At 46.4% G+C, this 25,846-nt stretch overlaps 1 protein-coding gene across 5 annotated transcripts in view; it reads right to left on the bottom strand.

Moving 5' to 3' along the window:
• The window catches only part of LOC121362488 (DAB2 interacting protein), a 150,799-nt gene that overhangs the window by 78,600 nt on the left and 46,353 nt on the right, over window positions 1-25,846 (bottom strand). For all 5 annotated transcript variants that reach the window (XM_041484045.1, XM_041484044.1, XM_041484043.1 and 2 more), the window contains exon 3: window positions 14,538-14,656. In XM_041484045.1, the coding sequence (XP_041339979.1) occupies window positions 14,538-14,656 (119 nt within the window). The remainder of the gene's footprint in view (window positions 1-14,537; window positions 14,657-25,846) is intronic.

Below are 25,846 nucleotides of genomic sequence, written 5' to 3'. Positions count from 1 at the left end.
CAGACAGGCACCAGGGAGGCTCAAATCCTGCTCTGGTGCCTCTGTGTGTGTGTGTGAGGAGCAGCTCAGGCAGAGCTGGGCTGATGGAGAGCAGCAGCCCCCTCCCGGGGACTATTGCATAAGAAGCCTCTGCTTTGCAGTTTGTTCTCTCCCTGGCTGCAGCTCGAGTGTCTGAAGCCAAAGGGCTGGTTTTGTTTTGTGCTTTGTGAGAGAATAAGCCTGTCCCACTGGTGAGTGTCATTTGCCCTCTCGATGTCTGTGCCACACAAAAAACGGACTCCACCTTCCTCCCTTAGCTGAATTTCCCACATTAACACCCTGGGTGTGTTCAGCAGATCCAAAGCAAAGCCAGCCAGCCACGCATCTGAGTTTGCTTTCCCCCTGCTCCCCCAGAACAACTCATTTAACAGCAGCACAGCAATTAGAAAATCGATATTCCATTCAGACATGACTGTTTTGGCTGCAGCATCGCTTAAGGAACTTCTCTGGCAGCCTCATCTTTGCCTGGACAAAGGATAAGGCAGGAAGGACATCCGGTGTTGGGAGATCTGATTGATTTAAGATGATTTCTCTTAAAGCCCACACGGTATTTGCAGACTGCTTCAGGTACAGGCAGTGTGGAGATGACATTCTCCTAATAAGCAGCCCCGTGCCAGGAGTGTGCGTATAAATACAGCTGCAGAGAAATGCAAGCTTGCTTTCTTGTTTAATATCACACCACCCACCTGAATAAAACAGAACCTGACACATGTCATAAGGAATTACTGGAAGAATGCAAGGCCCTTAGGCACCAGAGTCCCATTTGTATTCCAGTCGTATTAACCAAAAATAAAATAAATAAGTAACAATCACATCTTTGCCATGAAAGGATTTTCCAGCCATTCAAGCACTTACTATGATGCTGCTACACATTCCCGTGCTGGAAGTGCAAGGGCAGCAAAGGGGAGGGAAAGACACACAAAGCAAAGAGCAGAAATCACAATGGAGAAATTAGTGAGATTTGCTGCTTTGGAGTTCATGCTGGAAGGCTCAGCCTGGCCCAGCCCAGCCCAGCCCAGCCCAGCCCAGCCCAGCCTGCTCCAGCCCCGCTGTCTTCCCCGAATTCTATAATTAGTATCAGTGATTATTCCAGCAGGATTCAGAACCCTGCCCATCTGCAGAGTGCAGGGTGGGAGCAGCCTGCTTTGTTTTCATGTTATTTAAAATAAGAACCGTAATTGCCAATTGTTGTGGTGGAAAACCACTCCCTTATGGAGACAGGCACGATGGAAAGCACTGTGTGGGCTCCACCTTTCCGAGCGCTAGGGAGAGTGGGAAAGCAAAAATTCCCCAAACTCTGAGCAAACCCACCCACCTTCCCCAGAAAAGTGAAAATCAGATATATGGTTACTAAATTAAGGAGCAGGAACTCCTTCTGCAGGGAACACGAGTGCTGAAAGCCATCCAACACAGGCTCCATCCCACATAGCAGTGCCTGGTTTGTTTGCCTGTGTGTGCTGTTGTGTAAGCCATAATTATGCAATCTCACAGTTTAGCACTGAGGACATTCCCAGCTTATTCCAGCTCGGTAGCAGCAGCTCATGGCCATAAATGAAAAAGCCAGACTTTTCCCACAAATTTATTGACATGGAATAATGTGACCTCTTGTAGCATGGAAAAGGGCAAAGATGAGCTCTGGGAAAAGGGGGCACTGCTGGCCAAAATTACCAGCAGTGAACTTCCAGTTAATGCAAAATGAAGCCAGCCATGGCAGGGACACGTGGAACCTTTAAACTGGTTCTGATGAGGTTTCCATAAATTGGATGCCCTGACACAGCAAAGTGGGAGATCTGTGACCTCAGGAGCAGCACAACAGAGAGACACTGCACTGAGAGAAAGCATTTCCCAGTGCACTTTCTGATGGAAATGGTAGATAAAATCCCTGGACAAAACAGCCCATCCTCAGTCATCACCACAAACTGCTGCACTGGATGACTTTTTTTGGGTCATTAGTCACCCAAGTAATTTTTCAACAAAAAAATCAAGATTTCTCAGTTGACTTTTTCAGGCAAAATGAGTCTGATTTTGGAGATTCACAAATAGTTGTAAATAATGGTCAGATGCCAGGAACAGCTGTAATCAGTGTTTCAAACTATTTCATCTCCAGAGGTATCCAATGGGTTTTGAAGATCATTTTATGTTAACAAAATTTTAGAGCTGAACACAGTTAGGAGGAGTCACTTCCTCCAATGTATTGTACTGACACCCAAGTGTTGTTCTTTATGTCCCAAACACCAGGAGCAAAATTCAGATTGAATCCTGTGCTCTTTATGCACTGACATTTATGGAAAGAAAAAGGAAAGGAAAGAAAGAGGAAGGAAAGTGTCCACAGCAGCACTCAGGGCTGAGTGATGCCTTGTCAGCTCATCAGGGATGGGGCAGTGGTTTCACCACATCACAGGAAATCCAAGTGCCAAGATGCAGGTGACAGAGCACAGGAGCTCTGGAGCTCTGACACTGCTCCAGCCCAGGCTCACTGCAGCTCTGAGAATGCCCAAGTAGGGTAAAGGGCTGGGAGACATCAGGGGCTGTGGAATTATCACAGAATCCCAGACTGGGCTGGGTTGGGAGGGACCTGAAAGCCATGGCAGGGACACCTTCCTCTATCCCACGGTGCTCCAAACCCTGTCCAGCCTGGCCTTGGACACTTCCAGGGATCCAGGGGCACCCTGTGCTGGGGTGTCCCCTCCCTTACAGGGAAGGATTCCCTCCCAATATCCCATCTATCCCTGTGCTCTGTCAGCCATTCCCCCTTGTTCTGTCACTTGTAAAAATCCCTCTCTTAAATGTTTAAGGGAACTTGATATTTCCAAAACCTTCAGACTTACAATTGGACTGGTGGAATTATTTAGGTCAAGTCATGCTTTGCATGTTAATTTGAAAAAATAATCAAATCTAACGTGAGTTTCAGAACACCAATGCCAGGACAGCCAGCCCAGAAAATTATTGATGAGCTTTCAGAGAGGACTGAAGCAATTAAGAGTCACTTCTGGTTGTCTGAAAGCAGCTTGGTGACCTGAGTCCAGCTGTGGGGCAGAGAAAGGAAATCCCTGAGCTCTCCTTCAGGGCCACATTCACACACAGGATGTTTTTTTCCCATTTCTAGAAATTGTTATTGGAAAATGTCACTATTCATTGCAGGGGTTCCCAGGATGCAGCAGCTCTCATTACACCTAAGCCCTCTCAGCACAAAGTAGCCACAGATAACCTGGATGTCTTTGCTGCAGCTGCCGTTCCAGAGGCTGCACTCCCATTCCGTGGGGGGATTCCCATCATTATTGGCTCTGGTATTTTATATCTCATTCCTCTGTGCAATGCTGACTCCAGATCCCTTCATGTGAACAAAAGGATGTGTTCCTCTGACACAAGCAGGGATGGAGTCTCAGGGATGGAAAGGGAAAAGCAGGAGCTCATGACGTGCCTGGGCTGAGGGCATGGAGCCCTGGAGCCTCTGGCTCTGGGGGAGCCCTGGAGCCTGTGTCCCAAAGGAAGCTCTGGAGTCTGTGTCCCCATGGGAGCTCTGAGCTCATGACGTGCCTGGGCTGAGGGCATGGAGCCCTGGAGCCTCTGGCTCTGGGGGAGCCCTGGAGCCTGTGTCCCAAAGGAAGCTCTGGAGCCTGTATCCCAAAGGAAACCCTGGAGCCTGTGTCCCTGTGGGAGCCCTGGAGCCTGTGTCCCTGTGGGAGCTCTGGAGCTGTGTCCCAAAGGAAACCCTGGAGCCTGTATCCCCATGGGAGCCCTGGAGCCTCTGTCCCAAAGGAAACCCTGGAGCTGTGTCCCAAAGGAAACCCTGGAGCCTGTGTCCCCATGGGAGCTCTGGAGCTGTGTCCCCGTGGGAGCCCTGGAGCCTGTGTCCAAAAGGAAACCCTGGAGTGTGTCCCCCTGGGAGCTCTGGAGCCTGTGTCCCTATGGGAGCTCTGGAGTCTGTGTCCCCCTGGGAGCTCTGGAGCCTGTGTCCCAAAGGAAACCCTGGAGCCTGTGTCCCAAAGGAAACCCTGGAGCCTGTGTCCCCATGGGAGCCCTGGAGCTGTGTCCCTGCTGCTCACAGATGCCCAGAGCAGACTTGCCAGTGCTTTCAAGGTGTAGAAAAGATGTTTCTTCCAACAACATAATACTGTACATGAGCAAACACACTGAGCAGGGAATGACTGAAAGTGATAAAAACCATGGAGAACAATTCAAGTGGAGTGTCTTTAGCTGGAAAAGACAAGGAGACACAAATAACGCATGGTAGAATCAGGAATGAATTGCCTGTTTCTATTTACTGTCTTTTCTAAAATGGCCAATGAATAGATAAGAAAGATGAAAGATAACAGACTTTATTAGATTAAAAACTCTCAGTGCTATAAATTATGTATCAGACAGTGCCTGTCTGTGGCACTCATTGATAAGAGATGTAATTGAGACCAAAAACTTCACACCACTCAAACAGGATTATTGTTATTTTTTGAGACAATGGAACTTTTTCTGCCATTCAGAAGAGAGAACAAAGCTCCCAAGGCAGGGAATAACAGGGAGCTGGCCCTGGCTCATTGGCCACCCCTTGGACATGCTGGAGTCCCTGTGTTCCTCCCTCCCTGCTGTCAGTGTGTACCTGAGGGTGTGTGGAGGCTCTGCTTTGTGTGAGAGGTTGGGACTGCGATTAATAAAGTCAGGGAGAGCCTCAACATGAGTGACTTTATCTAACAAGGGTGAGACACCCTGAACAGAGAGAGAGCTTCAGATATAAAGGCATCAAGGCAAACTTCTCTCAAGTGTGTGTCAGAGCAAGTACAAGAGGGCCACGATAATGAAAAAAAAGACAAATAATTCTCTGCCCTTTTCTTGCAGGCTTCACTCAAGGACTGGAATTGCTCTATGAATACATATCACAGAGCTGCCAACAGACTTGGGAGGCAGCAGTGTTATACAAAGATCATAAGCCACGCTTAAGAGATGAGAGTTAAAAAAGAATCCAATGCTGCAGTCAGCTGATGATTTTTCCTATCTTATATCTTCTGTTAGAACATGTTTAAACAGAATCAAAATTATTACCTGCTCTGTAGGGCTCAAATGCCCGTGTAAATGAAGCTGGGAGTAACTAGTTAGAAGAAGAAGGATTGAGGAGATTAATGTGAGCTACACTCACTTCCCTAGATGGCTCAGAGAGCTTATAACAGAATTGGGATGCTGGAAAGCAATTAAAAGAACTAACTTAAATAAATCTCTAGTGCTGAAGGTTTGCCAGCATATACCTCTAAATTCTCCTCTGATGCAACCAGGCCCCTTCCTCCAGGGATGTTCTAACAAGCTCTCAGACATCAGGATAATTATTGCAAAGTGTGACCCAGACTGTGGTTACTGGTATAATCAAAAAACCCCTGGAGGTTTCTAAATTAGACACAGTCTCCCTGGTGGAGCAGAGCTCCCAACTCTTGGTAACTGCTGTAATGACTAATCTTCCAATGACACTGTCTGTGAGTGGGACAGCCCTGGTGGGCTGGGGGTGACCTGGGGGCTGCTCACCCTCATGGGTTTCCCTCCTCCCAGAGAGGGTTCCTGGCAAGGAGCACACGCCAGGAGTGGCAAGGGGAGACGAGAGATAAGGGCTCACAGAACCACAGAATGTCCTGAGCTGGAAGGGACCCACAAGGATCATCCAGTCCAAACCCTGGCCCTGCACAGGCACCCCAACAACCCCACCCTGTGTGTGAGAGCAGTGTCCAAACACTCCTGCAGCTCTGGCAGCCTTGGGGCTGTGCCCATCCCCTGGGGGATCCTGTTCAGTGCCCCACCACCCTCTGGGGGAAGAACTTTTCCTGAAATCCAGTCTAAATTTTCCCTGGCAGAGCTTGTGCCATTCCCTCAGGATCAAGAGACAACACCTACATGCAGTTATTGTGAGGGTAGGATATGGCTGGTGAAGTCCCTGCTCCAGCAGACCAGGCACTGCTGTTCCCTCACACCATTTTCCAAGCAAAACATGTTTCCCTGATATTTCAACTTCTCAAAGAGAGTATTTGATCCCTTGGGGAAGCTTAAGGACTGCAGTGGATTTGCTGGTTTCTGGTGCACAGGGAACTTCCACTGCTGGGATGTAAATCCTTGCTTGGTGCTAACACACAATCTCCAATTTAAGCAAACAGGGAGCAGGGGAAGAAATGAAACACTAATTGCAATCCAAATTGCTCCATCTTCCATCCACCCCCTGCCAACCCTGCTCCCTAATCCATAAGGTTTGAGTGATGATCAGTGAATAATTAATTCGGGGGAGCTGGAGAGGTTCCTGCAGAGCCTCTGTGGATGAATATCCTGTTCAGGGATGGCACCTCGGGGTGCCCAGTGCCCTGCAAGGCACCCCCTGCACGTGGCCCTGTGCCACTCACTGATTACAGCTCGCTGGACAAGCCCTGCCTCACCCACACAGCCACAAACAGCTCCTGGGGAAGGGCAGGAGATGCCACAATCCAGGGAAATCAGGGACACTGCCCTGTCATGAGAGAAACCATTCACATCCTGATGGCACTTGGCCTTGCTTGGTGCCCAAGGGGATTATGCCCAGGCAGAGGATAAACACCAGACTCCAAGATGAGCAACAACAGCCCTGGGCCTTTCATTCCAATCCTCAGAGCCAGGCACTGGTAAAAACTCTGCTCTCACCAAAAGAATGTAACATATAAATCCTTCCCTCTCTCTCTCTCTCTCTCCCCCCCTGGATTCCCATCATCTAAAGTGCTACTATATAGCAACAAACACATCCCTAATGGAACAAATCTCCCCACACAGCCAGGACAGCAAAATATTAATAATTCAAGGTACATAGAGCTGAGTTATGGAAATCATTTGGGATCTGCTGCAGGCCTGCTCTGCACAGGGATTCCTGCAGAGAGGCAGCACTGGGGGCTGGGATGGGCAGAAATCCCCCCTGGGCTGGGGGGGCAGCTTAATCCCAGAGACATCTGTAAACGTGAGCAAAGGGATGATGGAAAAGCTCTGGCTTTCTTATTCCTACTGCATTTCCATCCTTTGGAATGAGGGAATGCCACCCTCCTGCACATTATCAATCACACACAAGGCATGCCACAGCCCTTTCTCATATAATTACTTACATAACACACGTGGATTAAAGCTAAATTCATATTTCTGGCTTTAGTTCAAATCAATTCAGTATTTTTAAACAAATTACATTTTAATTCCAGCTAAAATGCATTGGTTTAATTCAATTAAAATCAGTTTTTGCTTTTTTTTTTTATCACACCAGACCTGAATTGTGTGGAAGAGAGCCTAAGTGAGACATTCTGTAGTTGTACTGAAGATTTGAATTGTAAACACTGCCAACCAGATAAGCATCATAACATCACTATCATAAAATACCCATAGGTGAACAAACTACTTGAAATCTCACTAATAACCATTTCAGAGGCACTACAGCCTAAGGTTTTATTAAAGAACATGGTAAGGAGGAAGCATATTTTTTCCTTAATCTGGTTTTTGCTCTGAGCTGATGGATGAACTTGACAGAGTTATTTGGTATTCACAAGTCCTGAGCATCATTACAGGCAGTGCTCTGTACAAGTCAGAGCCAGCAGTGAGCTCCAGCTCCAGCTGCTGCCTCCAGCTACAATCAGTGGATTTTAGGGCTTGAGCACTGCAATAAGAGCTGGGATAACAAGGAACACACGTCACACATCGGCTTCTCCAGCACTGAACAAAGGCTTGGAACCCTTCCCCACCTCACTTCCATGCTCACTTGCAACTCTTTATCCCTCACACAGATTTTCCAATCGAGGTCTTGCAAGGTTTCAATAAAGAACAGAGCGGAAGTTGGTTTGAAAAGTTTTTTTTTAAACATTCCTTCCTTGCTTCCAAGAGAGAAAACCATTTATTACTAAAACTAATTGCCACTAGAAATGACAGAGTAGAGGACAGCAAAGTGTGAGCCAACATGCAATGGATCTCTCCTAGGAGATGGGAAATTCCATGGAAGATGGAAACTGGAGGCAGATGCCAGTTGGACATCCTTCCCCCAGGCCCACACAGCACGAGGGGCAGAAACTGAGAGTACAGTTACATCCCATCAAACACGGCTGCACATGCCAGAAACAGGGAAAGTCCCTGCTCTGCCACCTTCCCACTTCTCTGCAGCTACTGGAGCTGGTTCAGTGCCCCACCCAAACAGAAAATCACCCCTTAAATAATAATTTCCCACTGAATCCACTTGCTGCCCTTCCCAAGATCATGAGATGGGAAGAGGAACATGTGGGGAGGGGAGAGCAGGACTGCTCCTCTCGGTGTACCAGTGATGGTTTCATCAGGAGCAGTTTTCACTGTGAAATCACAGAATCACAGAATGCCAGACTGGTTTGGGTTGGAAGGGACTCTAAAGCTCATCTCATTTCATGCCCTTCCACAGACCAGGTTGCTCAGGGCTGGGGGAGGTGTCCCTGCCCACAGCAGGGGGATGTTTCAGCCTGAGATAGAAGTATCTCAGTATCTGTTGTAAACAGATGATAATTAGAAAAGCAGAGAAGAGTCTAGAAGGAACAGAAAGCATCCTCTGGTAGAAAAGCTGCAGTGATGGCATTTTCTTTCTCTTTTTTTCCTTTGAGGTTATTGACATGAAGAGTAATGCTAATGTAATTGCACTGAAATTCATGCACATGAAAACCTCACCGGGGCAAAGTCAGAATAAATGGTCTGTTTGGAAACAAAAATGATGCAATGGAGTAGCAGTATCTGTCTTCCACCTGAAGAGTATCACGACACCACGGGCCACAGCTCAGCGGAGCTGTCGCCCAGGCTCAGCCTGTGCTCGAGGGACACGAGCAGAGCTCTGTGCTTGTACCCCTGAGGTGTGCACTGCTGCAGCAGCACATCCCAGCTGCCAGGCAGTGGCCACACGAGTCAATAATGTGTATTCAGGCTGGGAGAGCAGCAAAATGAAAGCAAGCATCCTTGTATCCATTAATCAACCTGATCCTCGGCCGCGCAGACAATGCCTGGCGATTGTCGGCATTTCCCAAACATCCCTCATGTGCTAACCATCTGCAGCTGGAATACAATGCTTTGATTACAAACGTCAAAAAGATAGAGCAGAAAATTAACTTCTCCTTATTTAGTAGGTTTGTAGAAATGTGGCTTCACGCTACACTAATTCAGTGCCCTCGGTATGAAAACTCCCCATTACGATGTCTCGTCAAATTAGAGCCGACGATCCAACGATGTCATCTCTCTCCTCACACAACGCTCTATTTTGTAATTAAGCAGGACAGGGAAACAATGGCCTTGCGTATAGAGAAAAGGTCAGGGATGCAAAACATATTTTTGCAAGCTAATTGTAAGATGCATGAAGCCAATTATCCCAGCAGTGCTGCATATGCCGGAGCAGGAAGGATTTTCTAATTTTGTTCCGTGACTCCGAGTCGAGTCAACGCGCCGGCTGCACCCCGTGGGGCACGGGGCTGTCAGGAAGCAGCGAGTGCAGAACGGGGAAAAAGGCTGTGAAAATTCTGCCATGATTCTATGAAAATCATTCCAGCCTCTTAGCCTTTCCCCTGATGTTTATTATGACTTGAGGAATTAGCAGGAGCTAATACAGCCTTTACTGAAAGCTTTAGTATGACCCCCCGTTCAATTAGGAAGTTGGTTTGGATGCGTAGGATAAAGGAAAGTGTTTCTGTATCCTTTGAGAATGGGGAATGCATCTACCTCAGGCAGCCTCTGATACATGTTCACAGGTATCTGCAAAAGTCAAATTAACAGGAGGAACAGTTGGGACCTTGCTGCTGCCTTGGGAGAAGCTGAAAGGCCTCACATTACTTTCAATCCATCTCTGTTCCTCTTGGAGTTACTATGATTCTTTCAATGCCTTCCAGAAAAGTCCTTTCAAAATGCCCTCTTTCCATTAACAACATTCTCCTTTTTAAAGTGTCTAAACTTCCCGATACCATGAGAAGAAGATGAGGAACATCACATCAGTTTATGGAGAGAAATGGTAATTTCTTCCTGCATCTCTCCTTCAAAGCAGCTCTCTCTGATTTTACTCCAGCCTCTTAACACAGCCACTAATTAGAGATCAGTAATTAACTTTCTGGTTCAAGAAATATTTTGCAAAGGAACCCCATTAAAAGGCTGATTTGCTTATTTCAGGACAAAGCAGCCTTGGTATAAATGCAGGTACTGCATGAGGCCAGGCTGAATTCTGAGACTCTCCTTGAATCTTGATTTCTCTGCTGAAATCTGTTCCCTGATGTGGGGGAAGGGGGGACAGGCACCACCCCTGGCATGAATGACATGGAGTGTCACACGAGGGACTGCTGCATGTGCCTGGCTGTGCAAGATGTTTTATTCTGCATTTCAGTCACTGCTGATGGGGCTGGATGGCTCCCCTACACACACTGCACAGTGTTTCCTCAAGATCTTCATTACAATCAAAACCAGAGCCTGGCTGTCTGTAGTGAGGTGTCAGTGCCACCCTCCTGGGGTTCCCTCTGGTGTAGGTTTCCCTACTCAGCCAGCTTCCCTGGATAATACCATTTAAGCAGGAGCCAGAAGAGGCAGCAGCTCTCCAGCACTTGCTCACACAGATCTGAAAGCCCTCCGTGGTTCTGGGGTCTGCCAGTGTCCTGCTTCTGCAGCATGAGTCATTCCTCTTTCCAATTCCAGAGGAAATAGAGCAACTTCATCCTTCACCATGCAGCACTCACCAGATTCTCAGCAAACTTAACCAATTTCACCATGCCTAAAAATATCTGGCATATCAGGTTTGTTGGGAATAAATAAATTAGATCTCCAAGAACTCCCAAACTAAGTTTGCTGCAGGAGCAGCATCATTTCCTGGTGCACCAAAACAAGCTCTGTGCACATGGAAAGCTCCTACAACAGACAGCATGGGCGCCAGAGTAGAAACTAAATGTGTTGCAGTACAACTTGTATAATTCCTCTTCCCTCTGGGGGTTAGAAGCCAAAATTTTGGATGGGCTAAAGACAAAAATGAATTTAAAGAGGAAGTCTCAGTAGTGCAAGTTGCTGTTGTTATTAATGCAGGGCTGTACCCCTTCCAAGGCTGAGGCTCATTTAACAATCAACCATATGCTCAGGCTTTTGTAGTGCCAATAAAAGCTTAAATAGAATGTTATCTCCTGGAATTATAAAAAACAAAAACCTTGCAAAATAATCACGAATGTTGGTACTCCAGAGTCCCGTAGCATTAAATGGATTCTAGGTGCAGTGAGGAAAGGTGTCTCCAGCAATGATCAGTTCAGGGATTCCATCAGAACACAGAGCTATCCAGAGTACCCATTTTTCACCAAATCAAGACAATCTGAAGGCACCTGTCCACACAGTGTTACTGTGGCCCTGCCCTCTCAGTGCTGGTGTAAAATCACCTTTGCCACTACCAGAAAATCATCAGCAATACATCCCAACCAATAATTACCAACTGCAGCAGAACAACCTTCTCTCCCTTCTCTGGCTCTACGCCCTGTGCTCCATGGCCAACCCAGAAATTTTCTCCATCACAAATTTTGTAGGAGAAATGTGGGTCCAATTAAGAAAAATCCATCTGCCAAATGCTTGATTTGTGGCTGATTCCAGAGGTCACTACAAAGCCAAGCATTCAGTGCTCTACGATAAAAACTTAGTGAACTGCTGTAATAAATCAGGAGGCAGGAGACATTGTTAGCAAAAAGCCACTTCTTGGAACCTGTTTTAGCTCTAACAAGCAATATAACCAGCCAGCAAATTGAAAGAACACTCATTCCACAATCCTCCTTTAGATCTCATATTTACATACTCTGATTGTACCATATTAATGCACCTCTCATACAGAAGGTGAGTTACACTTGCTGTGATTTTGCTTCTTTTACTATCAGTAATTGTATTACTGTTACTGTAACAGGAAAAAACCCAGTACACACAAGACTGGCAAAATTTGGCCAAATCCATCCCTGTGAACCCCACAGTAATTCAGTGAAATATATTTGTTTACATTCTCTGCCCCACACACAAACCACATCCGTGTCACTATCTGCCTGAACATGCATGTGCACAGTTCATGTATTTCAAAAATTCATCTGCAGGATAAACAGGACATGCAAGGAAGGGGGGGGGAAAGGAACTAAGAGGCAGCAAGAGTCCCAATTTAGATACAAAGAAGCCAAGTAACAGAAGCATTTACCATCTACTCTAGCTCAATATTTCAACCTGGAGTGTTTTGACTGAATTTACTGCACTATTCATTTTGCTGTGGCATTCCCACAAGAATTGGCCCACGCTCCAGGGCAGAGCACTGTTACAATGGTGACTTCCACGAGCAGAGGAGTGGCTCCTGAACAATCAGCTTTGATACAAGATGGAGTCAAGAATCAAATATTTAAGAGGCGAATATTCCAATACCAAATGCTTCTCTGGAACAGTTCTTGGATTACAAGCAAGAAAAGCACAGCAGCAAATGCATGAGAATGATCTGAGAGACCTGAGCTCTTTCATATACATTGTGCACATACAATGGGATGGGAATGTTCAGAAAGATAAAATTATCTTCTGTAACCAAAGCCTCGCTGCATGACTGAGAGGCCCAGCTGCTGCTTTGCTTTCACCTCTCTGAGAGCAACAGTCCCTAAGGCCAAGCTCTCCTGCAGAGGACTCCTGCTCACCTGACAGATGTGACACTGCCATGGCAGCAAGGGACGAAGAGCCTGCTGTCAAAAGCCTCTGAGTCCCCGTGTCCTGCAGCTCAGGGATGTCTGCATCACAGAGGAAATGCATTTTTGAGAGATGCCTGCCTAACAGAAGGTCTAGTCTCGGGTATCATGAAGGCATAATTCATTTTCAGTTTCTCATACTCATATAAGCAAATCCTTGGTTATTCGAGGCTGCCAAGTGCCACCTCTCCTCTAATCCACCCTTAAGCTCTACACTGCAAATGCACTACAGGATTCCCCGAGCCTCTTTAAGGAGAACTTGCAGTACCTCTGGGTGTGGGAAGCCCAGCCAGCTCCCGGGCTGCTGTGCTGGGAGGGCAGGGAAATTACAAGGCTTAATTTGGGAAAATGACTCTGGCTGCAGGGCTGGCCAGAACAGTTAATTCCCATGTCCTATCCTGCCAAGTCACAAACGAAACAAAAGTCATCCAGGTAGAAGGGAAACCTTGCCTAATCTGCCTGTTCTTGGAGCAATCAGCAGCACCGGTGGCACATTCCCGGCCAGCCGGCTCCGCTCGCTTCCCTCTGGAACACAGTGCCCTACTTCGAGCGTTTGGGAAAACTGCAGCACAGGAATCAAACCAACTCTGTCTGCCCAGCTAGTAATCCCTGAAATCTTACTCGGCACTAACCAGCACAATCATTTCACTTGCAGAATCCAGAAGAAAAAAACTTAGGAGGCTGCAGTAGGTCAGGTAAGGAAAAATCCAGATTGACAATTGTTGTTTGTGAGCTTCAAAAGCTCATGCCTCCTCCAGTGAATAAGTACAGCTAAAACAAAGTAAGTTGTCATTGCTTTTCAAAGTGAAGCATTTACTCAATGGGTTCTCAAGTACCATCCTGGTGTATTAAACTGCTCTGCTCCGAACTGGTTACATCAGGTCCAGCCTGGAGGAATTTTCAGACAGACTTTTCCTAGCACTTCAATATTTCTGTCACTCCCCAAAATTATTTGTGTAAGGTTGAAAGATCTACCTTTTGGAAGCAAACCACTGGTTTGTGGTTGGTAAAGGAATCTGTCTTCCCCAACCATGACCTTGATCTGCATGTGAATTTACACATGAATTTACCTTGAACGGTGCCTGTCTCACGCTCATGCTAACATAATCTACACAGACATAAATACACACAAATCCACTAAAGAGCTGTTCTACTTTCTAACCAGCGGAAGAATCTCAAAGATCACATTTCTCTTCTATTTTACTTGCAATTTGCTCCAATACTGGCCATCCCACGTGAAATGCTTTATCAGATCCATCTGCACATTCCCTGCAACACATCCCTCCTGGGCTGAGCTCCTGTCATGGCTCGGGCAGAAGCAGCAGCTCCGGCCACACGCCGGTTCCATCTCCGTGTAATGACGGCAGACAAGGCGGGATGGAGACGGACGTGTGTGAGGGGGAGACAGGGATTTGGGGAGATTATGGTTGTTATTGTTCCACGGCATTGTTCCTACCGTGTGTAACCCAGTTGTGATCGGTGCAGTCCAGTGCGGGAGCATCCCTCCCTCACCTGCATCAGTCGGCTCTGGCTGCTGCATCTCTCTGCAATTTATATGCCGGTGCCTCAATTTAGGATTTATTGGGGAAGAGAAAGAGCAGTCAGGCTTCTCTGCACCTGGAATTTAACCTGAAAAGGGAGGGCTTGCACCGTACCCTCAACAACAAATTAAAACTACCCCTCTTGCAATTAACCAAGTCTGCTTCTATCAGAGATGCAGCCCTTGCTCTGAGTGAGATAAGCAAGATCTTAATAAGAACGGGAAAAATCAATATCCTCCTCTCTCCCCACACCCTCCGCGAAACGTCCCCTTACCTTTCATGGTCCACACTCCTGAAGCCAGGTAAAATGTGCCGGAAGCTGCTGTTCCTATCGAGCTTCGGTTGGCTCTTTGTCCTTTTGATGGAGCCTTTAAGCCGACGGCTGAGGAACCCCTGTGGGGTGAGACAAGAATACTAAATTACAAGGCAGAGGGGAGCGGGCAGCGGCAGCGGAGCCGCCCGGGCACAGCGTCCTCGGCAGCTCCCGCATGAGCGGCGCTGGCAGCGCCCGGCGTCAGCCAACATCTGCTCCCGGCGCTCCCGGCCGGGGCTGCGGCGCGCCAGACTCCCCGAAGCCTCCGTTGCCCTGGCAACCATCAGCTCCCATAAAAATCCCGTCTGAAAGACGAGACTGGCACATGGCGGCTCTGACGGGAGCAGGGGATGGCCGCGGGTCCGGCCGCCCCAGCGCAGACGCCACCCACGCCGGGCACACGGGCACGGCAGCTCCGTTTTACCTGCTCGGAACTGCCCGGATCCCGCACAGCCGGGCTCAGCTGCTTCGGTTCCATGGATGGAGCTCCATAAAGCCCGTCCTGACACCGCCTGTGGGCTCGGGGTACAGGCACCACCTTCGGGAAGAGACCCCGGCTCGTTCCTTCCCCGCCGAGCCTCCTCCCTCGCGGAACATAAGTCACGGCTCCCGGAGAGCTCCACAGCAGAGCCAGCACCGAACGTTTTCATAGCAAAGCTTCTAATGTGTTATTTGCTTATTGTTAGGAGTTAATGTTCTACATAATCTGAACATTACATTTAATCTCTCCGCTAAATAAGGCAATAAAAGCATAATACTACTGTGCTGGCCAGCATCTGCAGTGTGTGAGAACGGGGCGAGAGGGTCAAGCACTTTGGCCAGGAAAAGTGGGGGGCATTTTAAAGAGAAACCAGGATTTTGGGGCAAAGCATGAAGGCGTGTTCCTTCTATGGACCATCACACTAAAGAAACAGATAGCTCCACATGAACAGCTCAGCAAATCCCCACAGAACTGAGCTTCTGCACATATTGCTTCCCTTCCCCAGCCCCAGGAAAGGGTGGAAAATATCCACGGATCAAGCCCAGATTCTGACACGTGTGAGAGTACCAGAGCAGCATCCCAGCCATGCCCACAGCACACCCTCTGCTCCAGGCAGGAGCCTCAGGAGTTTCTCCACTCAGCATATAGGAATGGATCCTTAGCAGCTCACTTTTACAAATTAATATCTTTAATACGTCTTGCAGGGCGATAATCACAGTCCAACTTCCATGGAGCCTGTCATTTGTTCATGCCATTTAAACACTCCTTCCCCACCTCGGATATTCACGCTCACATTATGTCTTTCTCAAGCTGCAAAATCTCCCTGGGCACTCTGTGTGGCTCTTATTATGGAAGTGACTTCCCTGTTCGTAAGTGCACCAAGAATTTCAAACATCTAGATAACCAAAGGTGTTTCACATTTATCAAGTGCCACTTTACTTACAAACAAGCTATGTAACATGCATCTGTGTGGACTGAATATTTTTCTGGGAGCTATTTGCATGACTCAAATAGCAGGAGGTATAACACACAGGCCATCACATTGTACACTCTGTCATACTGCACAAAGCCAACGTGGGAGATAACAAAGGCCTTTTCAAAAGGGTTCTGTCCCTGAGAAATACCTTTAGAGAATTTTATAGTACAGAGAAACATGGCTGTGAAAAGCAAATTTGAGGATTTGCATTATCTAAAGCATTGTTAAGATATTTCCCTCAGTCCTCAGACCTTAGCCAGCCTCCTACTCATGGTATCAGTGTGGTATCAGCCCCACACTCATGGTATCACTGTGGTATCAGCCCCACACTCATGGTATCAGTGTGGTATCAGCCCCACACTCACCTATCAACTCCCCATGCTCTTGTTCCTCTGACTGGACCAGGCCCTGGCTGCCTGCTGTGGACCCTGGCCAGTATTTGCTGTGAAGGGAAAATCCAAAGTACACGACTGGCCAAGCAGCTGATATTGCCCTAAACTCTTCTGGTGAGAAGGTTCTGGCCCAGGAATGAGAGATTGGAGTTCCTTAACCACTGCCAGCTCACCCACAAATATGTCCTCATTTTATCAAGACCCTTCTTCAATCCAGGAATAGCTTTGAGCTCTGGACAGGGCATTGATAAAGAAAAACCCAAATGTCTTCTACAACCAGCAGTGACATTTTTCTTCCTCAGTTGTGTATTCCACATCTCCACAACTGTTCCATGATTCATGCAGGATTTAGAAATTAGAATTTAGGGTTGTAGCAGGACATTACTTTTCTTCTGTTTGCCATTGTTTTTACATTTGTTGCCACCAGAAGATCACACAGAGCCATTTTCCATTTTCATTGCCAGCTTCCTTGGGAGAATGAGATGTCAGAGATTTTAATGCTGATAAATTATGCTGCTATAGTGATACTTTGCACCTCCACAGTGCACACCAGAGATCAGAAAAGCCTAATGTGTGAATTAATACCTTCTGTAATTTTTAGGTGGGGTAAGAAAAAAAGACAGAAGTTTGTCTGTGAAAATACAAGAAAGAGATTCTGACCTGGGGTGTGACCGTCGAGCTTTCCTAGTGAGATCATAAGGACATGATCCATTTCTTCTTCATTTATGACTTTAAACAACATTTGATTCTGATCTCCAGACAAACAAGGCTAATCCCACCCTCTGAGCATTGCCTGCTCCTCTAGCTGAGCTGCATTCTTGGCACTTCCAGCAATTAAAGTGCTGCCCTTTGCATGCATGTTCTTTATACACTTTAAAGTTTATACTGAGAGCTGTCTAGGGCAGAATTGTGTCTTCCTGTGTGTGGGCAGCATTCACCACCAGTAAAAATATCGTAGCAAAGATTAAACTAGTAACTGAGAAAGGTTTCATTCAGAAGTTAATAGTCTCTATGAAATGACAAAAAATAGAAATCTGCAGAGCCCAAGAATCCCTTCAGCTAGAATAAACCTTGAAATATCTATTACAATGGGAGCAGAGGTACCAGCTATATAAATTCATCCCTGCACAGCCTAAGGTCTGAGCAAGAGGAGATCTTTTAGGCTCTTTAGAGACAATCATTGTGGTCCAGAGTAGAGCCCCATGCAATCCCTGAAAGCCCACAGAGCAATGTGGCACAGAACTCATCAAGCCTGGCAAGAAAAAGGTGTGAACCATGGAATCACAGAGTGGTTTGGCTTGGGAGGACCTTCAACAGCATCCAGTGCCACCCCTGCCACGGCAGGGACACCTCCCACTACGCCAGGGTGCTCCAAGCCCCGTCCTGGGGGTGTCCCAAGCCAGGCCTGGGACACTCCCAGGGATCCAGGGCAGCCACAGCTTCTCTGGGAACACACAGAGCTCCCAGCGAGCACTGATTTCACTTTTCAAGGGCAAGGGCGTTGCTTTTCTTGCTTTGTTTCTGCTGTTTTGCCTCTGACATCTCCAAGCCCGGAGTACAATCGCTCTAATCACAAGAGCTGACTGAAGTCATAATAAGACACAAAAAAGGAAGGCAGAAGAAAACAAAACAAATCCTTTTGAGGAACGGCTTAATCACAACCACAGCAACTTCAGCTAAAACAGGATGGCACAATTCAAAACAGCACAATTAAATCTGCTGTGATTTGGGCTCTTTTCTTACATATTTCACAAACCCAAAATCCAATGCCATCATCTCACTGCAGACTGAGAAAGGTGGGACTCTCATTTACATTTTTCTTCCTTATAAAATTTGGCCTTTTCAATTACTCTAGAACCTGGAAATAATCCTATATTCTATTATAATGTTTGAATATTTTTGGTATTATAATACTTTTAAAGCATATGTGCAAACCCATCAGCACCATATGCCTTTAAGATGCAGGAACTGTAGAATTCCACACGCCCTGGGGCAACATGAAAAAAAAACTAGAAAGGAGAGAGAAAAAGGGAGGGGGACAAAACTGAGCAGAGTGTTAATGACAGCAAAATCTGGAGCTCCTGTTTTATTAAACATAAAGTAATGATGCAAGTCTTGTGTCTGGAGCTGACTCCCACACCAATAATGTTCACTCACAGAGAACCCATAGGATAAAGTTATAAAGGTAAAAATTCAGCACCATGGAAACACAATAGAGATGAAATTTTAAAAATGATACATCAATAAATCAGGCTGAATGCCTCATGAGCAGCTTTCTTTGGAAGAGTCCTGGCAGCTCCCCGTGTTCTCTAAGCCAGGAAAACAGGGAGAGGCTGGGGCAGAGTGAGGGTCTGGCATGGGGCTCTGGGGGGGCACTGGGAGGGCACTGGGTGGGCACTGGGGGGGCACTGGGATTCTCAGACAGGAGCACAGACACAGACCTGGCTTCTCTTACCCCAAACCCACAGAGAACAACCCCTACAAAGGCAGATCACAGGAAATACTGAACAGATGGGGTTATTTTTGTAGTTTTTCCACATCTTTTTGTTTTAGTTCAAGCAAATCTCAACTCTGGGGAACATGAGAGGACATCAGGATTTTTTTCACTACTCATCATAAGGAAACTGCTATAAATAAGTGTTTGCTGTGAGTACAAGTGTGCAGTGTAGCCTTTCACCCCAGGTCTCCATGTGTCCTGCTATGTCAGGGATAAGGTATAAAACTGGGAGTAAAACTTTACTACCAGACCCATCCTTATTCTGAGCTTTATAATATTTATTTTTTATATTAAATTTAATTTAGTTCTGGAATTAGTTTGGGTGTTTTTCTCTTCCTGCACAGCACATGGAAATACCCTCTTATTGAGGCTCCGCTGAATGGATAATTAATATTTGTATTTGTGAAACAAGTAGAGCTGTGCCAACACTAACCATCCTTTTATAGCCATAAATGTTCCAAACAAGTGAGTTTACCCATTTCTACAATTACCAATGTTAGTCCCAGCTTGCAAAATAAAAGAGAAACATTTTTTTGGGGAACATCTGATACCATTTGTTACAAGGCAAAGACATCTATGTGCACATTTTTACCCTTCTCTCTGTTAGAACAGGACTGCATTGAGCTACCCCAGGAATGCAGAGTCCAAAACAGCCCTGAGGGTGAGTTTAGGCACCATTTGTGTCTCTGGGAAGCCCAAGAATAGAAATAATCCCCTGAGTGGTCCCTAGCACTGAAGCAGGGCAGGAAGAGAATTTCTGTACAGCACTGACCTTTATGGATCAAATATTTTTCATTTGTTCAGTGTTAGAGGCACAGGGCTGGAAGTGTCTGTAGCCCCTCAGACACTTCATATATCATTTATTTCTGCCAGCTCTTTTTGATTTGAACTTTGGCATTGTAAGTTGCTTTGCCATCCTGCAGCTCTGCTCCTGCCAGGTGTGATGGAGGGCTCTGTGCAGGTGACTGAGCACACGGCCCCTGTGGAATTCCCTTCCCCAAAAAGTGCATTTCCAGGATTCACGAGGCCTGCATGGGGCTGGTTTGAACTTGGGCACATGGGAGGCAAGAGAGTGTCAACCTTGAGGCTGAAGACACTCCCAAACTTATGAGAAACCTGCAGAAACCTTAGGAAATTACACTTTAGCAAGTTTAGCAACCAACACCTCCACATCCTGTTTACATGGCAAACCCCAGCTTGCTCTGAAGATCTGCCCAATGCAATCCCAGGGAAAGGGAGAAGGAGAGCAACAGCCTCCCAAAGTCTGTGGAGCAGGAGAGATGTGAACTTCAAGGGAAAACCAAGAGAGTTTATCCTCTCTGGACCTAGAAGTGCACCCACACATTAAGGTGTGTTCTCCTTCTGAACCCATGACTCTTTACGTGGGTGCAGAGTTCCTCAATCTCTTTCTCCATTTAACTTGATGAATCTCAGGACTGTTCCCAGTCACCCTGTGAGCCCTAAGGGCAGAAGCAGATCAGAGAATCATGGAATTGTTAAGATTGGAAAATACCTTTAACATCATCAAGTCCAGCTATCAACCCAGCAGCACCACTCTGTTCACATCTGAACCACAGGTGCCACATCCACTTCCAGGGATGCTGACTGTATCACTCCCCTGGGCAGCTGTTCCAGCACTGGACAATCCTTTCCATGAAAAAAAAATTCCCAATATCTCATCTAAACCTCCCCTGATGTCTCACTAGGAACAAGGAACCACCACTTGCTCTGACTGATGTCACCCTAAAACCTTACTCTAAAGGGAGAAGGAAAGCCCCTCTGAGACAGAAGTGTCTTGGAATTAGGCTAAATCCCAAAGGAATGACAAAATAGCTGCAAACCCATTGCATGGCCAGAGGCAACTGGCAACAAAAACTCCAATCCTGCTGCTCCACACTCTGTGGTCAGACCCATGCTCTTGTTAGAGGATAGACATGGGGATCCAGCACTCAGGATCATCAGAGGGGCTGTCTGGGAGCCAGGCCATGGAGCAGCCCCAGAATGTGAGAAGCAGCTCATGTTGTAAACGCTGCTTAGCAACACTGCCCTGCCATGGCCAGAGATGAATCAGATCTGCAGTGTCATTGCAAACACCCAGCTCAGCCCAGCTGAAAAATCAGATGAAGATGCACTGATGTCCCCCAGGTCACCCAGGGGACAGTGTGGGTCTGGCCAGGTCAGGAAAGCTGGAATTACATCAAATGAGAGGCACTGGGGGTTAATTATGAATGTGGCAAATCTCACACATGTGAGTATCAGCAAATCACAGAGAAGCAGCAGTAATAGAACACATTAACACACAAAACCTCATCTCTTTCCCACCTCTGGCCAATAAAGGATTGCTGCTTGAACTCCATTTTCATAAAGATTTTACCAATCTTGCTGAAACTCTCTTGGTCACGGAGTCTTCTCCCACTGCCCTGGACAGAGAATTCCATGGACTGGCAGCTCTCAGTTCTGGACATTCTCTCTGATACTTTCAGCTAACTGCTTCTTTGCAGAATTTCACTCTCTTCCTCTTCTGTTCTGGGAAGATTTCCTTCCCAGCCTTTGGTAAAGTAAGAGAAACCTTGGGAAGTCTGGGTCTGGATTCTCCAGTTAGCACTGATGACTTCCATGGAACATGGACAGGGAACAGCTGGGACATTAATAAAGGATGAAGGAATTCAAGTGTCAGGAAGAACCCAGATGACAACCACACTTCAACAGTTGTTGTTATTCAGGGATCACTTGGTTCTTCAATTTGGATTCTTTTGTTCTCCTATTAAAACAAACCCCCACTACTCTGGATTATTTGTTCCCAGCTCCGTAATTATCATACTGTCAACATTTCACATCCCAACAAGACAGATAAATATTCCTTGGGAAGGTAGGAGAAGGGTAATTGAGCAATCAGGGATGAAAGATGCAGAAACAGAGACACAGGGAGAATGCAAGTAACCTTGAGGAGCAAACCCAGTGATCCACCCAAAGACAGCAGAACTGGGGACAGCCTGACCCAGGGACACCAGGCCAGGATGGCACCTGCAGGAGGATTTCAAGGGAAGGAACAGTTTCCTTGTTTAACAGGCACAACGGAGTCCCCAGCCCAGAGGAAGGTCTGCTGTATCCAAAACTCAGAAACACCCTGCTCCAGGTCCCTTGGGGTTCTGCCAAGGGCTAAGGAGCCCAGGAGCTTTCAAGAGCTGCACTTTGGAGCAGTTTCTGTGGGGCAGCACTTCAGCTCCAGCGGCTCACCGGGCTCACTGCAATTACACCAAGCACAAAACCTGGCTAGGAATAGTTGGCATCAACCATTGTGCTCTTCTACTTCAGGAAAAATGTACTTTTTTGTATAAAGGAGATTAATTTAATTCTTTCCAATCTCAGAAATGAGAATATGCCTTTTAAAAGCCAGTCCCCAGGCAGATCCATGCTTCAACAAGCTTACTGTCCAAGGAGGGGGGGACGAGGGCAGGCTGGTGGAGGTGGGAGAGCAGGTAGGAGATGCTGTCAGAATGCAGGGTTTGGCAGGCACAGAGGGAGGGTGTGAAGGCACAGCTGTCCAAGTGATTTGCTATACTGACTATGCCCAGATAAGCTGCAAAGCCAGGATTACTGCTCAAGGGCTCATTCCTACACCAGCCCTCCAATCCTGGTAAAACAGGTATCAGAGCTCACCAGGATGAGCAACAAACACACAGAGGAGAGCAGGAAACCATTTCCATAAATCTCTTTACATTACTGCTCCCTTTTAAAGTCCACTTTTGGGTATGATACAGAGTAAATTGGTTCATGAGTGGGTTTTATCCCTGTTTTCCCTGCTCTGATGTATGGTCTTGGAGCAGCACACGCATGTCCTGCTGTGTCAGGCATCTCCCTGCTCACTTCCCCCTGAAACCTCGGGCCAGAGCAAATCCTGGAAGGGAGAACCCCATTTTCCACAGTATTGATGGCCAGCTCTGAGTCTGCAGGAAGGTACCAACACCAAGCTGCCTCACTTTCACTGACAAACCTTGTGTGCTTTTAGTAACACATTTTCTACAAAACCAGCTGCCAAGCCAATAAATTTTAAAAAGCAGTTGGTAGATGATGTGTTTAGAGTAAAAAAAAAATATTATTATCTTTTGAATGTAGGGATTCATTGTGTAATTTTGCAGTAAAAGTTACTCATTCAAATATGAAGCTCATGTTCCAGGCAGATGCTCTTGGCTTCAAAGACTTTCCCCACATTTCTGCAGCTTAAATTGGAACATTTGTATTCAGCAATAATTACAGCTGCAATCAAACAAAAATGCTCACTTTTGTGAAGGTGTGGGGAATACCAACTGGAATTCAGATGATACATCAGCCCTGCATTTCCCCTATCTACCTCCCCAGACAACTCACTTCCCAGACATTGTGCAAATACTGAAGATGAAGTTCATTTATCCTCATCTCAGAATTTATGAAAATGACTATTTCAGTTTGATTCACCTCCTACTTATAGCTTTGGAAAAAGGGAGAAAAATTACAATGGAAGGATAAATATAACAGACATATGATATTTCCAGGAGTACCAGCCTGGCTTTCATGCTTTCTCCATCCTTCAGAACACACAGATCAGAGAGCTTTTTGATTAAGAAAGCTCAGAGAGAAGTGAAAACCAAGGCAAGACTACTCCCTGCTCTTTTTCTCCACCTTTACTCCTTTCCTTTCCCTCCTCAGCTCGTACTTTGTGTCTGATTTTGGGCTGAGGTGCTGAGGAAGGTGATGTGAAGCAGCACAATTGACAATTCTCTTAAAACACTCACATTGAAAGATACAAACCAAAAAGAATATCCTTCAGGAACTGGAGGCAAAAATTAAGTTCACTGCTGGTTTATCCCTCAAAATAATAAGACAGACATTGCAAGTGACAGATCCTATTTTTGGGTCTTAGCAGTCACTATTTCTTGCCTAATTATTAGCAGTGGATTTACTATCTTTAAAACAGAATTTTGCCACTCCGCAGGAGATTTCAATTCTATCAGGCAGATTTAAGTGTCATTCACTTCTTCCTTAACTATTTTTGACTTGGTTGCTAATTATCAAGGAAGGCTTTGTTCCTGGAGGCCCCGAGGGCAGGGCCAGCCGTGTCCCTCAGTCACAGCCAGTGCCACACCAGCTGGGACACTCCCTTGTTTCTCAGGAAGGGATATGAAGGTCTCCTCCTCCACCCCCTAAGAACAGCAAAAAAAAAAATTTTCTTTTTTGTCTCTGAATGTTCTCTGGCCAGGAGCAACCTGTACCCATCACTCCTCCCCTCCATGGGACTCCTTGGGAAATGTAAAGTAAATTTCTGTACTCAGTCCAGGCTGTGCCATCATGGGAATGCCATGGAGATGACCTTGTGAGAGGCAGGAATGAAGGGAGGGACAAGGGCAGGGACAGGGACAGGTTACAGTGCTCAGGTGAATCCCATTCTGCAGAGCCCTGTAGGGAACTGCACGGAGCCATCCAGGAAATAAAGACATGATTAGTTCTGGAGCTAATTTCCTTGGTGCTTTGAAAAATGTTGCAGGGAAGATACGATCCACTGTAATTATGGAGGAAGATAAAGACAAGAAAGTTTCTGGCAGAGTGCCAGGCCTGGGAACACCTGAACACCTCAGGAGAAGCAGCAGAGCTTCCCCACTCTCTCTCAAATTATCCTTGATGCCTGAGCCATGAATATCACTGGGAAAAAGAGAGTGGGGAGGACAAACACAGCCTATTGCTTATCAGAGTGCAGTGCTGAGGAAAAGTGACAGCACGGAGGAGAAAGGGAATCTTGTTTCCATGGCAACTAAAGTTTGAAAAAAGTATCTAGAAATCAATGTCATCTTCCCATGTGCGCTCCACCCAGAGCCAGGAATGGAAGTTCTGCAGGTGCAGTGTCCTGGGTCCCTGCAGTCACCAGGAGAGCACAGAAGCAGACCTGCTGTGCTGAGCAGCTGCACTGGCTTTGGAACAACAGTGTCACCACCTGGAGAAACTGCCTCACACGGGGCTGAGGTTTGGAGGGGAAGAAGAAACCTCCAAAACAACTTCCAAACAATGCAGTCAAAGGCCATGAGCTCCTCTGTGTCTGTTAAAGCTCAGCCACCTCCACGGGGTGACAACACAGACAAGATCACTGCCAGCAGGGATGGGGCATCTCTCCCATGATTTCATTATTACCAAAGTCCACAGGTGCCATGTGAACCATCTGCAGTGAAAGAACAAGGAATTATGGCTCAAAATATGTTCTGGCAATTAAGGAGAAGTGTCTAGTCTAAACTAGGGAAAAAAATCTGTCTCAGAAACAAAACTTGGTAGAAATGAAATTGAAAACTGTTCAGGGTGATTGTGGCAATGACACAGATTTCTATGAACTCCAGTGCAATGAATTCAGCATTTAAGCAAATACTGAATATCTCTGAGCTAAAGCAGTACAAATTCCCAAGAGAAGAAGTTCAGAGATGAAGGTCCTGATGCAATGGGCACTCGTTCCAGTCTCCAGGAGATTCAGATAATGCCTTCCACTCTTTGACTTGTTTTCTGAAAGCACAATGTCAGTGCTATTGAAAGAGGGAGAATGGAATGTGTTTATTATCCTACCTTTCATATCTGCAGGACAATTCTTTATCTGTGACCCAGAAACAAATTAAAGGGACACTGTCATGTTGGATATTCTAATGGCCCTCTTTTCTCTGTGCTACCAGCAATGTGAGAGCTTTCAGTGCCCAGAGGTTTAAACAAATTGAAGCTTTTGTTTGTTTACCTTCTGCCTCTCATTCACTCCACAGAAATGAAACCAGTCAGGTCCATTTGCCTCCCTACAGCCTATCAATTAGTCCAGGCTGTTTGCACTTGGGCTTCCTGGGAAGAGACTAAAACAATATCAAATGTTTTCCTGTAGTAGCTTTGAAACGAACATTTCTGTTCAAATCATCCTTTGGAGAT

The sequence above is a fragment of the Pyrgilauda ruficollis genome, unplaced genomic scaffold, assembly GCF_017590135.1.
Source record: "Pyrgilauda ruficollis isolate IOZ18807 unplaced genomic scaffold, ASM1759013v1 scaffold62, whole genome shotgun sequence".
NCBI lineage: Eukaryota > Metazoa > Chordata > Aves > Passeriformes > Passeridae > Pyrgilauda > Pyrgilauda ruficollis.
Note: the sequence above shows the minus strand (reverse complement) of the source record. Positions and strands in the feature narration are given on the sequence as shown.